A 15,440-nucleotide genomic window follows, 5' to 3' on the forward strand; every position below is an offset into this window, starting at 1 on the left:
AATGGAGGAAACTGGTAGTAAGATAACCATGGGTATCTCACACGAAAAAAATACTAGAGTCTGTGACTCTCAAAAAGCCAGGAAACAATCATTACTCAGATCTTGTCAACCTTACCAAAGTATAGCAGAGTAGTTTTTACCTTGTGTGTAAATGCAGACATCTCAGCTCCCAAATTTCCTCATGTCACCCTCACTTATTATAAACATCTAGGTTTGTTTCCACTTCAGTGCGTGCAATTTCTCAGAGGTCTTAAGTACTGGAGTAAACGCTGACAGGAATAAAAAGAGATTGGCTCAGAAAAATCATTTTGGAATTGTAACACCTTCGTCTGAGCAGTGGGAGCAGTTTACTTAACTCAAAGTCTCTACCACACTGACAAGCTTATGTTGTAAATGCAACCCCCCCTCACCCACGTCCCCCGCCCCCCCTCCCACCCCCCAGGTGCCCCCTCACCTGCCTCGCCGTCCCTCCACCTCCCCAGCCCAGCCCCAAACTCACACATTACCCTTGCAAAAACCAACACATCTTCTTGCCAGGTATCTGACACTTCCACGGCTCAATATCTCCATCTACTGGGCAGAGTAAAACTGAAGCTTAAAAACTGATTTGCGATTCTCCAATGCTTCTCTCATTTAGAGTCCCAATAGGATGTCCTCCACTCTGTCCCAGTTTCCTGGTAAGTGAAGGCTTTCATGGGACATGCCCCTTAGGTTAGTATGCAGATATAAGTGAGTATATACCATTTGAGTCTTTCTGCTTCTGGGTTAACTCACTCATTATGATCATTTCTAGCTCAATCCATTTGTCCACAAATTTCAGGAATTCCTTGTTTTTAATAGCTGAGTAGTATTCCATAGTGTATATGTACCACAGTTTCTTTATCCATTCTTCTACTGAGGGACACTTAGGCTGTTTCCATGTTCTGGCTATTATGAATAAGGCTAGAAACCTACAAGAAGAACATTATGATAGGCAGATTTGGGCCCAGGGGTCCCACTCAAACTATGGCACCAGCCAAGGACAATACAGGTGGTAAACTTTAAACCCCTACCTAGATCTAGCCAATGGACAGGACATTCTCCACAGTTGAGTGGAGAGTGGGGTATGACTTTCACACGTACTCTGGTGCCTCATATTTAACCATGTCCCCTGGAGGGGGAGACCTGGTGGCACTCAGAGGAAGGATAGCAGACTACCAAGAAGAGACTTGATACCCTATGAGCATATAAAGGGGGAGGAAGTCCCCCTCAGGCACAGTCATAGGGGAGGGGAGTAAGGGGAAAATGGGAGGGAGGGAAGAATGGGAGGATACAAGGAATGGGATAACCATTGAGATGTAACAAGAATAAATTAATAAAAAAAACTGATTTGCGATCCCCATGGACTCCAGTCTTAAACAGCCAATTTAAACATTTGGAAATGGTTAGGAGGTGTGGCCTTGTTACAGGAGGTGTGGCCATGTAGGTAGGTTTTGAGCTTTCAAAATCGCTTGTTGGCAAAATCCTTATTCTCTGTATCTGCGGTCTACAGATCAGGACATAAAGTTCTCAGCTACTGCTCCGCCGCCGTGCCTGCTTGCTTCTCACCGTGATGAATCCCCTGCCACTGTAAGCAAGCCCACTAATGCTGTCTTCTGTAAGGATGGCTTTGTTCACAGTGTCTCCCACAGCTATAGGATGGTAACTAAGACAGCTCCCATTCTTCTGTTTGGTTTAGGTAATACTTCTATATTAATCCAAATCAAATAAAACATATTTTCCCTCTGCTTTGCTCACTCTTGATCCCAAGGTGCTCAGCACACAGTAGGTTTTTCAATGTATACTTGTTGAAGGCATGAACAAGCGAGTAACCAAACAAGGAATAACCACCATACACAAGATCAATGAAAAACAAAAACAAAAACAAAACAAGGAAGATTAAAAACATGATTGCAGTCCTGGAACTCATTTTACGCTCTTTCTGTATTGCAATCTAATTTCTATACAGTTATTCCGCCCTTGGTGGCATCTGTAAACAGTGAAGAAGTCACAGGCATGCAGCCACTGCAGTCAAGACAAAGAACCAAATTCCTTTCTAATGCCAATCAGTGCCACCCATACATGCATGGAGTGGGGTGCTCCCGGTGAGCACTCCTGCTTTCTGCTCCCATGGGACTTGCCTTGTCCTGAAAGCCAAAAGGCCCCTACAGAGCTGGTTTCTTTCACAGGTAACACATTTACAATTCTCCTAGTTGTTATATACCTCAGGGGCCCATTCTTTTCATTGCCAGGCAACATGCCACTGTGTGGGCATGACACTTTTTCACCCACTCATCTCCTTCTTAGGCTGTTTCTAGTTTTTTATTTGGAAGGAAGGGGATTTTATATAAAACTTTATATCCAGGTTCTTAGAGGTTATATTTTCAACCTAGAAAATTCTTAAACATAGGATTGCTGGCTGGTGTGGGAGGCCCGTTTTACCTGTATACAAGAGTGCCTTATTGGTTTGCACAAAGAATATTATTTAACACCACCTGTGAGACTTTCAGTTCTTCCACATCCGTTTTCTATAGTGAGTATTATCATGTTTTTGCTTTCAACATTAGGCATTCTAATAAGTTGGAGAAGGTATAGTGCTATGGTTTTTGCTCTACATTTCCCTAATGGTTAGCATGTTCCCTACCATTTTAAACATTCATTTGCCATTCGTATAGCATCTTAGGGGATAAGTCTGTTCAGATATGTTTTTCTATTTTGTTACTGGACTTTTTTTGTGTGTGTGAGTAAATTTTTTAGGATTATAATATATTATTTTCTCCCCCTATTTCCTCCCTCTAAGCCCTCCCATATTCCCTTCCTTTCTCTCGTCCAAGTTTATGGGCTCCCTTTCCATTAATTATTGCTGAAAACAGTTATATTCCAATAACATATAAGTATATATTCCAAACTACACAAGTGCAACCTGCTCAGTCTGTATAATGTTACTGTCTGCATCTTTCCTGGGCTGACCATTTGGTACTGGATAGCAAATTGATGTCCTCTTCTCTGAGAAAGACTATTTCTTCCTCTCTCAGCATTCCTTAGTTGCCTGTGATCCTTTATACATGGTTAAGGCTTTGTGGGCTTCCCTGTCCATGCTAGCACGTCCAGTGCTGTCCTTGTTCAGCTCCGGTATAGGAAGTCAGGTTAGTGACTTTATGGATGTAGCATGTGATAGTCCTAGGAGACACAACCTCACAGCAAACTCTCTTGGTTCTCTGGCTTTGAAGATCTTCCTATCCCCTTTTAAGTAATGACCCATGAGCCTTAGGGACACGAGTGGTGCTGTACATGTGTCCCTTGGAACTGGCCTCCCACGACTCTGAATCGTGCTTGGCTGTGGTTTCCTGTTGCAAAGAGAAGTTCCCTTGATGAAGGGTGAGAACTACACTTGTCTGGGGGTAGGAGGAGAGATATTTGGACTGCAGCTAAGGACTATGCTGGTTTAGTGACGCAGCAGTTATAGGTTTTCTTCCAAGCTCCGTGACTGACTTGTTTGGGGGGGGAATTGGCTAGGTTTCCAATACCAGGCATGATTTCCCTCTTGTTGAGTGGATCTTAAGTCTAATTAGAGAGCTGTTGTTTGCCACCAAGGTGCGTGTGCCACTGCAGCACTCTCACATTATTGTGCCATACTAGTCCTCATTGTGATTCATAGGCATCGTATCTAGGTAGGACTGTTGGTTGCCTCCCTCCTTCAGAAGTTTGCATGGTGCCTTCTGTGCCATCAAAGCTTGTCTTAGGTACGGGTCCACACCACAGGTGTGGGTCCACTGGGTTTGAAAGGTGAGGTCCTCAGTGCATTCCAAGGAGGATGATTGTGTTCCAAAGCTACAAAGAAATGTCCACTCCCAAGAGTGGCTTGATTGGGAGGAAGCACTTAGTGCAATGTATTAGAAATACCCAAGCCGAGATCATCCAAGATGGCATCGATTGCACACTGTGTCTGATCCGCAGAACAGCAGTGACTGTACAGCCACCAAAGGAGCATTCTGAGACCTCCAAAACACAGTGCTGGTGTTTCCCAGAAAGAAGGAAATCCTCTCATGTGGATCACCCATGCCCTTCCACCGCAGGACCATGGGACCATGGCCCACTGCCGCTGCCATGGCCAAGTGCAGTGCAGGCTAAGGAGTGGGTGATGTTTGATTGAGCCTAAGCAAGGAATGCACCACCCACACCACAGGCCTCATGGACCTCTTCTCATGGTCCTGGGCCACGCTCAGTGCCAAGAGATGGATGATGCAGAGGTGGATACTAGGGGCAGCACCAACTTGGGGGCCCATGGTGGATGCAGCACGCGATGGAACTAGAGACTCAGGAGGCACGAATTAACAGAGCCACAAGTTCCCTGGGACAAGAAGCTGAGCTGAGCCAACACCAATGGTTTCTGTGAGCTACTCAACGAAGACTTTGAGGGGCCTCCATTATGCCTCCTGCTTGATGGCCCACAAGATCCAGTACCCACAGGAGTAGGAGGCCATCCAGGCCTTGACAACCAGCAACAATCTGGTGAATTGAACGGGATCAGGAGAGCTGACCTTGAGGACATGGAAGCAGGAGAGCTAGCCCTGAGGACACAAGAACAGGAGAGCTGGCCCTAAGGACACAAGAACAGGAGAGCTGGCCCTAAGGACACAAGAAGAGGAGAGCTGGCCCTGAGGATATAGGAGCAGGTGAGCCAGCTCTGGGGATATAAGAGCCAGAAAGCTGGGCTTGCCCTGAGGACATAGGAGTGGGAAAGCTGGCTCTGCCCTGAGAACACAGAATTGGGAGAACTGGCCCCACCTTGAGGGTATGGGAGCAGGAGAGCCAGCCAGCCCTGCCCTGAGGACACAGGGAGCGGTCCCTAAACCAGAGCTCTGAGTGTACCTTACTCCAACATCTACCCTATGTATGACCTGTTGGAACATATGAAGGGGTCAGACCTGCAGGTTCAAAGATTAAGAATCTCCTTGACACACAGCAACAACGGGATATCCGACAGCAGTCCCAGCGAGGATCCGGTAATGATAGTGTTGGCCTCAAGCCAGACCCATGACTCATAACAATGAACATTTGAAAGTAAACATATGTGGGCAAAAGGCTATATACTGCGTGATACACTTACAGATTTTGTGACAAGATTTTTTTGTTTGTTTGTTTGTCTGATTGTTTTATTTTACTGGGGAGAGGAGAGGATTTGGGTGCATGATATGTAAATCATAGACATTCAATAAAAGCTAAAAATAAATAAATAAATAAATAAATAAATAAATAAATAAAATAAAATAAAAGCTTGTCTTTAGGGAGGAGGCATTCAGGTCAGTTCCTGATCAGAGGCATCTGTGCCCTCTCAAGTACAAGGTGCCTTCAGCAATAGGGTCTAACTTTCCACCTTTAGGGGGCAGCCAAGGACAATAGCAATTAGGCTGGATGTTTGGGGTGTCTCTTTGACAGCCCTGACTAACAACTCAAAAGGAGGCTTATCATGTGTGGGGTTGCAGTTTTTGTTGCATGATCTTTGACTCTTGGGGGGAACATTGTCAGTCCAGATGGGAAATTTTTACTTAAACTAATATATGTATATTTATACAGAGACTTACATAGTTATAGGCATTTTTAGGGAGAGAGCTAATAGTATAATTCCTTATGACTATTTTCAGACGTCCTTACTGTAATTGTTACTTTCCTCTCTCCTTCTGGATTTACACACACACACACACACACACACACACACACACACACACACACACACACACCACTAATTAGAGCGCTCCCATTCTCCTCATTTCCCACATCAAATCACTTGCACCCTACTACTCCCCTCACTACTGCTCCCCCACCTTTACCCAGCAATGGTCCCTTTCAACTTTACTGGTTCCTGCAGTTACTTCAGCATGTGACACTGTGAGTAAATGTTGAAAGGCGACATATTTACAGGTAGACTGTGGCTTGATTCTGGTTTTGTTGCTCTTGTTCGGTTTTGTTTGGTGGGTTTGTTGTTGCTTTTGTTTACTTGCTTGCTTCTAAACAAAGGTCTCCCCCCTCCCCATTTGACTTTCCTAAACCAGTGATTTAATAGATGTAGGTGTCTGCCATAGGAATCTCCTGGTCCCCCTGAAACGACAAGCGTTGGGTTCCCTAGGGAGGCTAAAGCTCTTCCTGACCAGTGGTTTCTAGCTTGGTTAATAGCCCGGTGCATGAAGGTCTTGCCCTTTCGGGACATTCTATATGCATGTGCCTCTCATGCTACCCCCCAGCGCTGTCCCTCCTCCTGCAGGCCCCTCCTCCTTTTGGCTCTCTGCACAGGTGGCCAGGGCTGCTCTAACCCTACTTTGAGTTGCAAACTGCCAGTTAGAGAGCAAGTTGCACAACCAACCAACCGGTGAGAAGGAAGTGGGAACAGACAGAGGGAAGGTGCTGAGAAGCCCGATGGGGAACTGTCTGCAGGGAACAACCGGGTGAGTTCACTTTTCTCTGGACACCAGCAGGCCTGACCCAGTGGTGAGAGAGAAAACGGGGAGTGCTGCTCTCAGGGTAAAGGGAATGGGAAAAGAGTGTGGCAAGAATTCAGTGACTCATGAGCCACACACCACACAGGGTTTGCCTTCTGCCCTGAATCCCAGCAGGAGGAGAATGGCTGGAATTCAGAAAGAGCTCATTAAAGAAGGGCTGTGTCTATCTAAGAAATGAAAAAACTGCCCTGGGCTGGGGCAAGGGATGCTCTCCTGGTCTCTTGGTATTCCCTCATAAGTTCATGAGCACCCATCCTTTCAGAGATCCTCTATAAACTTACAATAAATAGTAACTTCCTGCCACCATGGGGCTTCAATTAGTACATTTACAAGCAGAGTAAGGAGCAGTCATGAGACTAGGGAGAAGATATGCTTTCCTATTCCTGGACTTTGGTTTCCTCGTTTGAAATGGAAATAATATTATAATTCTACCCAGAGGCTTCAAGTGTGGATGGTAGTGGCATAGTCCCTGACAGAGAAGGGTTCGTTAATGGGAGGCTATTCTCAGTTTTCATAGTGTCATTTTCATTTGACCAAAGCAAGTAAAACAAAAGTTACTACTCAAAATAAGGGAACTATAGTTTAAAGTGAGAGGGTTTATAGAGAGTAAGCGGGCAGGGGTTCCTACAGAGTAGTGCTTGCTGCCTTGGTCTCCAATAGCATAGAAAGGGGAACAGAGACAATATTGTGTAAAATGCCTCTTACCTAAAGGAGGCTTGGGAGTATCTGTGTCCTTTCCCGAGAGCCAGCATTACCGGAGCATTTTCCCTGAATTCTCCCAACCCCTCCTCCACCTTCTAATAGCCTTCCGGGACATTCTGAGTGGCTGTCATTATATCTCACTGTGGATGCCTCAAAAGTACAGATTGCTTTTTTTTTTTTTTTTTTTTTTTTTTTTTCCTGCTCATCGCTTTGTGAATCCCTGGATTCTGTCACACAGTGGTTACTCAATAAGTACCACACAGATTATTGGAACCATTCCTGAGGAGAGGGAAATCAAAATGTAGCTATGGTACAGATGAGGAAACACAGTGAACGCGTGTACTTCTGTGTCTCAGAAGTTTGCTGTGCAGTTAAGTATTGTAACAGTGATGTGTATCAATCACAAGAGAGATGAAAAGTATAGAAATACAGGTGGAAGAAGATGAGATGAGCTGGTAGCCATACTTACAGTTACAGCATTATACCCATAGTCTTTATTTTAACTCCTATATGCATAAGCCATTTGCTTTCCTTTCTACAAAGAGCCAGTAATGCCTTCCATTAATTTTTGTTTGAGGTTTAGTATATTTTGTTTCTGACAAAAATGATGATTGAATTCACTCCAGAAATGCCTTAGGTGTCTTTCATTGCACTCACACTTAGCAATCTTTCCTTACCAACTCACACTCATTTGTGTGTGTGTGTGTGTGCTGTTTATGAGTTTACATTGAGTCCTATATAGTCAGTACATGGTTCAGATACTATTGTATCTCTACATAATTGCCTAGTGGCCCCAGAATTCCATACTTGTGCTAATCTAAGCTGTGGTCTTCCATGAGCCAACATCTGTTAGCATCTCCGTTATCCCTGTGGCACACCCTTACTACATCTCTGCAGATCACAAGCTAAAAACCACCTCTGTCACAGGAAGAGCCCAGGGTCTTAGAGAAAAGAGTGTTTTCCCAAAAGAAAACCCAAGGTTTTCCCCCTTCTTGGGTGTAGATCCTCAAATAAGTTGCCTCAATTTTGTCCCCAGTTTCCTGGTTAATAAATAACGTGACAATAATATCTACCAATGGACTTGTTCTGAGCCTGAATGAAATATAACACATAAAGAGACTGGCGCGCACTAAGAAATACTTGACGATTTTATTTTGTTTCTTCATGCTCTCAACTCCCAGCAAACTGGCGGGGGGGGGAGGGGAGGAGTTAAACAGAAATCCAGTCCAAACGGTGAATGAATGTATTCTCTTTAATTCTTTCCTTCCCTTTCTATCTATCCCTTCTCCTCTGGATTTCTGTGAAAGATGGTGACTCATAGTACCCTATTGCTTGGGTTCAGCCCCTGGAACCACAGTGAATAGAGAATGAACAGAGAGGCCCAGGCTGTTCTCGGCACGGTGGCATTTTCACGCTTGCGATGAGGGTTCTCTGGGATTTGTTTAAGGATCACAGGTGTGGGCTGTTCCTCACAGTGATAGAGATGCTAGATCTGACACTGGCGATGATGTCCTATGCTTCAGAAGGGGATTTGAATAGATGGCAGGGCAATGAGGGAAATGCTAAGGTAGTCATGATTGCACATAAACAAAAGAAACAAAACAGTTGGAAAAAACATAAAACTACAATGGGGATTACGGAAGGCAGCACTTGGCCCATTTCTGATATTTCAGTCTTAGGTGGCAGCTGGACATGCAGGAAACACCTTGGAATCTGAGACTCCAAAATGCCAAGCGGAGGACACGCAGGTGAGAGCATTTGCTGCCCAACTCCCCTGGAAGAAAGAGTCTGTGAGGGTTGAGACTACACTGTTCCCACAGCTGAGGCCTAGGGCCAGCCATAATGGTAGTAAGTGTGAAAACAGTAGGAAAGACAAGATGTCCCTACATTGGACTGGAGACATGCTGCTATTCTAAGAGCCTTGTGCTTCGATTTCAATGGGAAATCAGATGCATAAGTCTATGGTAGGCCTTGAACTAAAGACCTGAAATCCTGTTGTTTCTTTGTTTGTGGAATAAAGTACCTTTGTGCTCAAATCTCTGCCTTAGCTTTGCCATATTAAGTTCCTGTTTCTTTTTTTCTTTTAAAATTTATTTTTAATATATTTTATTAATTTATTCATATTACATCTCAATTGTTATTCCATCCCTTGTATCCTCCCATTCTTCCCTCCCTTCCATTTTCCCCTTACTCCTCTCCCCTATGACTGTGACTGAGGGGGACCTCGCCCCCCCCCCGTATATGCTCATAGGGTATCAAGTCTCTTCTTGGTAGCCTGCTATTCTTCCTCTGAGTGCTACCAGGCCTCCCCATGGGGTCCTGCTCAAACTACGGCACCAGCCAAGGATAATACGTGCAGTAAATTTCAAACCCTTACACAGATCTAGCCAATGGACAGGACATTCTCCACAATTGAGTGGAAAGTGGGGTCTGACTTTCACACGAACTCCAGTGCCCCATATTTGACCAAGTTCCTGTTTCTTAGCTAACTGTAATTTCCCCATGTCTTGGAAAGCTTGTAGAGGGGTGTTTATGTGTGCATGCAGGTGCTGCGACTCTAACACAGATCTATGCATCCTTCCTGGTTGTCCTTTCGATTACCCAGTCTTAGGGAACAACTAAGGAAAGAATCTTGCAATGCACCAGTGCCTCAGGCCTACGAATTTCAAATTATGTCAAAGCCTCTTGTTCTGTGACCTACAGAGTTTTCAGCAATTTTCTCAGTGTTCCAGGAGGTACTTTGGAGAGAGGACCTAAAAACAAGCCAAAAAGCCAAGTCCTCCTTAGAGACAGGGATTCAAAGATCCTTCCCACTCAAGGCTCCATTTCTTCAATGCAAGCTGAGAATCACGTATTTTGCGGAGTGTCATTGGCCACCTATTAAAGCACATACATGACACCATGGAAAGGAGAGAAAGGAGTGACGGAATAATGATGCAGTTGAGAGAAATCATAGACGAGGACAGAGGCCTTATGAAGACAGGCACCTCTGTTTGCCAACATCCCTACAATGCCTCTCTAACTCATGGTCACAATACAGCTTTTCATGCGCTACCTACCCTTTCTGAGGCAACTCCAGGGCTAGTTCACTTGGAGGCACAATTTTAGATGTCATTTTCCATAGCTGTCTTTAACATGCTGTGGTCAGTGTATAACTCACCCCAGAGCAAAATATACATATTAAAATGCAAGAATGCATTGCAAAGAAGTGTGTGAAAGGACACCTTACAAATCGCTTTTGCCCATCATCGCTTTTGTATGATCCTTAGAACTTCATGAAATAAGTAGAATATATATCCTCATTTTATAAATTAAGAAACTGGCTCAAAATGTTTAGAAATACGGATACAGTACCTCAGAACTCTACTTTTCCTTCTCATCTCACTTCTGTATTCCCTTAAGGAACCCACCTTTTTGGTGTTGGTCAGACTCGGGAGTTTCCTTATGATGTCTTTAAACAACAGAAGCAGAAGATGAAAGCAAATGCTTTACAGGGCACAAAGGACATTAAGGGTGACCGAAAGAAGAGAAAGCTGTGCCCATAACCCACAGCCCAAAGTCTCTGATAACACATACAACCTAGAAGCCATCAAAATGTTCAAGCAAACTGGTAATCGTAGCCATGGCCACGGGTTATAGCCAGCCCTTCCTAGTCTGCCCCTTCTGGGGAAACTACTTGGGAAGTTCACAGGGTGCACATTTTTGAATGGTATTTTCCAAATGTCTTTATGCAATATGACTGGTACCGTATGTATAGTGCATTAAAAGGGGCTTTTATGGTGAACCCTGTAGGTTATCAGCTATGTGTCCAATTCAGAAAGAAACACAGATAGTCAGACATCATCCTAAATGTGGGGTGCAGGAAGGAGAGACTAAAGAGAGTGCAGTGAAGCAGGAGTCACCCACAATGGAGATACTGCCTGACCCAAACAAAATACTCTCTCAAATGTCTACACACTTTTACCTTGATTGGTTGGTTGGTTGGTTGGTTGGTTGGTTGGTTGGTTGGTTGGTTGATTTTTGGAGATAACGCCATCACAAGTTGTCTAGTAAATCACTGGAATTTTGAGTTTTAAAACTTGTTGTTTCCTTCGAGAGAATCATACAGAAAGATTTTTCCCAAATTAGAAATCAGTGGTGTCATAGCCCTGTGTCTAATTCACCTAAGAGATAAGGACAGAAACAGCAGAGGGGAACAAGTCACCCCCAACAAAACTGCAGAAACCTCCTCACTGACTTCTCGTCATGTCTCTCAGATATTTCAGGTGCTGGAGTTGTCACATCAATGAAGGCTGTCCCTGCCTTCCTTGGTAAGTGAGGTGTTGCCACAAGGAGTTAATTCCCTAGCTGTGCTTCCAATGTGGGGCTTGTAAGGTACAGGGAGCTCCTTCCTTCCTCTTTGTGGCTACACCCATGCCTGGTAGCAAGCCCAGATATGGTCCTCGGAAATCAATCAAGGAAATAACCCCTGGAGTGTGGTGAGAATGAGGAATAATTGTCTCCTGGGTGGCACCTTCTTTGTACATGGGCAAGCCTCAGAAGCAAGAATGAAACTGCCCATTACTACTGTGAGTTTCACATTGCAACTCGCTTATACAGAAGCACACAGTTCTGCCCTCTGCATGGAGAATATATAGTCCAGGTGAGAATTATCATCCAAACTGAGACATTCTTGAGAGTGAAAAGATTGATAAAAAAAATTGCTAACCGCCACAAATTGATTGATAATGATATTAACTGGACCTAGCATGCCAGACCTGTGGCTGTCCTAATAACAATTGTGTCTTTGTCCCCTAGAAAACAAAGGACTCCCATCATATTTCCAAGGGATCTTCTGTGAAGTGTACTTTAATAGAAAATGGCTTTTTGCCTGGGTGGTGACAGGTTAAGCTTGGGATTAAAAATTTCCTGCTTCTTCATTTGCATGACATAAATCAAAATGGAAGTTTGTGTCAAAGATATTCTGACGAGGTATTCTCCAAAAATTTAACCTCTTAACACCACGTAGGTATGTTTCAGATTTAAAAATAGACACAGGAAGAGGGGGAAAGGAATATATTTTTACTTGACATCATCATATATTTTTCCTCTTTCTTATTCTTTCATTCCTATATGTTGAAAGAGGTACTATAAAAACCACAGTGTCTACCAAAGATTGAAACTGAAGTTTCATAGTATACTTTTTTCAGAGCTTTGGTATATTGAAACAACCCATCTATATTTCTTTCTTACAGGAAAAACATAAGCACACTTAAAGCCAGACAAGAGCCCCCAAAGCAAGGTAAGTCACCAGCTCCCCATCATTTTTACTTTTGATGCACTTACATTTCTAAAATGTCCTTTCTCTGTGCTCCCCAAGGCCCAGTGAAAATATCCCTAATATAAACTTACATGTACTGTTGCAATGTATCCAGTCCCATCTTTGTTTCCATTAGATTGTGGACTCATTGAAACAGGGAGTGATTTATTGATCTCCATATTCCTCAGTCAATGCCTGATCTGGACACTGAAAGAACTAAGAAGAACAAATATGCCAGATAGGACACAAGGGGGCAGCTGAATATTTTGGTCTTTAACTTAAGAGCCACAGGAAATTATGGGAAAGTTTTCCAAAAGAGGCAGGGATGACCAGATTTGCATTGAGGGAATCATTCAGCACAATGGCACATGCAGAGAAGAAACAGTATCAACACCTGCCAAGAACTGATGCCAATAGAGCTCTTGCCAGGCTGTTGGGACAGATCAGTGTGAACATTAAAGAAACAAGACTTGAGGACTGGTTGGAGAATGAAAGCACATACAAAAGAGTAAATAAGGAAGTGGCAGGTGGGGATAGGGGAGTAAGGATGGACCATGACATTTTGGAAGAAAACTGGAGGAATTTCATTTTTCCCTCACTGGCTTTAAAGTGAAGAGTGTAGCTCACCCATGCACTGAGTCTCAGAAACCAGCTCTGGGGTATATAGTGCAGCCTCTAGTCCTCCCAGCCTGAGCTGTTTCACCCCAGGAACAATGGGTCCCAACAAACCCCAATTTCTATCATAATAAAACACAATGGAATAAGGCCACCAGTGCCATAATACAGAGTTTTCTTCTAATGAGAATTAGTAAAGTCCTGCATGGCCATAAAGTGTATAGAAATTTAAACCATGAGCTTTTTGGTACCATCTGTGGACAGCTATACCTCCTTTCTTTCTCTTTATTCTGATTGGTTGACAGGCATTGGAATTGTGCCTCTGCACTTGCCTAGAGCCACTGTCTTGCTTCCGCAGAAACATAAATGTTCAGCATCCAATCTCATTTTAATAACTTTCCTTGGGCACCCGTCCTTATGCTACCACCCTCCTGTCTGCTCTGTGGGTCTCCTGTGCTTTCTTGTGTGCTCCCTGCCTTGAGAACACTCGTTTCTGGTGTGTCTGACTCCCTAGTGCATTTTACCAAGTAGGTACATAGTGGGTATTACATAAGGAAAGAGAGAATCGAAGGGATGTAGTTTGCTACCCAAAGATGCACAAAAGGTACCTTTCTCCACTGGCCCCTAGCAGCCTGAACAGGCTCTGCTATGGATTGTTTAGGCTGTCCTATGACTCTTCAGGGTCCACTACAGACTTCTGTAGACTACTCCAGCTGCCCCATGGCTATCTGGCTGCATACACCCCAACCCCACCCTCTGGGGTCCCCTCCTAGCCTGTGATTCATTGAATGTTTTTTTTTTTTTTTTCCCTGCAGATGAAGGGATGACTTCAGCTCCCATTCAGGTAATAAGAGCCCTTCCGATTCTAGCATGGAAGAAACACTGTAAATGCCAAGGCAGGAACCCAAAGCCATTTTGCAGAGCCTGGTGGCGGCAGCAGCAGCACTCCTGTCACATAATTTATTGGAGGGAGCTAGCATTTGCTGTGTACTCTGTTGATGGCAGACCATGTTTATCGAACATCTCCTGTAACTGTGACAACCACCCATGTTATTGTATTAGCGTAGTACTCTCTCCTCTTGCTTCACAGAAGCAGACTATGAAAGATTAAGCTACAGCCTCCAAGGCCAGGCAGCTGAAAGATGCCAGAGCCAACATTCAAATCCCAGTCTCACCCTCACATCCTTAGTAACGTGATAATCAGTACTGTGGAGCCTGTGGATGTAATTCGGCTTATAGAGAGCACTTATGTAGCATGCTGGAAACCCTGGGTTTGGTCTCAAGCACAGCATAAACTGGGTGTGGTGACACACATACTCCCATGGTTCTCATACACTAAAAGTAAGAGGAACAGAAGTTCCAAGTCATCCTCTGCTATGTACTGAATGGGACACCTAGGGCCCTGTCTCCAATAATAACAATAATCTCGTGCTGTGTAGTTAAATGTTACCTAAGCCCATCCAGTGCTCTAAGACCATGGTCAAGGGTCACTCCGGAACATGTTAGAGAGGGACACATTAAGATGCCTTGGGTGACAGGAACCACTCCATCTTCTAGTCTAGTGTCTGGAATGCTCCTGCAGCCATTTAGGAAAGATGGCTAAGAAATGGAGAAAGCTGTGGTGACAGGAAGGCACACTCCCCCCCCCCCCCCATTGGATCTGCATCGTTTATAAAGCATAAACATCACGGGAAGTGGCCACATTTTCATGATGTCTCTCCCCTGACCTTTCTGACCCGCAGGACAATGCCAATGAGACCTACACGGAGGAGTTATGTTACATCCTTGTCCATCACAAAGCAGTCGGGGGAAGACCACCAGGCCACCCAGCCGACAGGCTCTACGAGAACATCTCCAGTAAGGCTGAGAGACCCAGGGCGTCCACAAAAGGAACAGAGACTGAGTATTCAGTTCTCCACTTTCCCTCCCCTCCTCAGCCTCTCCCTCCTGCAGAAGATGAATATGAACTTCTTGTGCCCAGTAGATTCTCCTCACATGTCCTTCCACATCCACGGCCACCTGCGGCCCCTTTCGAGACTCACTTCCCACATCAACAGTGATCTACGTAGGCTACAGCTTGTTAAGCATTGACTTGAAAGTAGCAGTCTGGCTGAAACAGTCACAAAGCCCAAAGATCCTTTATTTCTTCTAGAGGACCTTGGGAGGGCAGACTCAGCAAACCACAAAGCTTCTTAGAGACTGACAATAGCCAGCCTTCAAAAATGAGTCAATTGTCTTGAACATTGCATTGAAAAAAAAAAACTGACCACCGTTGCTTCTAAGTGGTGTTAAAAATACTCTGTGGTAGG

At 44.4% G+C, this 15,440-nt stretch overlaps 1 protein-coding gene across 2 annotated transcripts; it reads left to right on the top strand.

The window, feature by feature from the left end:
* Positions 1-6,432: 6,432 nt before the first annotated feature.
* On the top strand, positions 6,433-15,191 carry Gcsam (germinal center associated signaling and motility). Of its 2 annotated transcripts, XM_051150442.1 has the most exons (6): positions 6,433-6,461; positions 8,897-8,965; positions 11,474-11,527; positions 12,452-12,498; positions 13,947-13,975; positions 14,874-15,191. In XM_051150442.1, the coding sequence occupies exons 1-6, from the start codon at positions 6,433-6,435 to the stop codon at positions 15,189-15,191; spliced, it is 546 nt and encodes a 181-aa protein (XP_051006399.1). The 2 variants fall into 2 exon arrangements, with proteins under 2 accessions (XP_051006399.1, XP_051006400.1); XM_051150443.1 differs by lacking the exon at positions 8,897-8,965.
* The last annotated feature ends 249 nt before the right edge of the window (positions 15,192-15,440 follow it).

The sequence above is a fragment of the Acomys russatus genome, chromosome 8 (assembly GCF_903995435.1).
Source record: "Acomys russatus chromosome 8, mAcoRus1.1, whole genome shotgun sequence".
Lineage (NCBI taxonomy): Eukaryota > Metazoa > Chordata > Mammalia > Rodentia > Muridae > Acomys > Acomys russatus.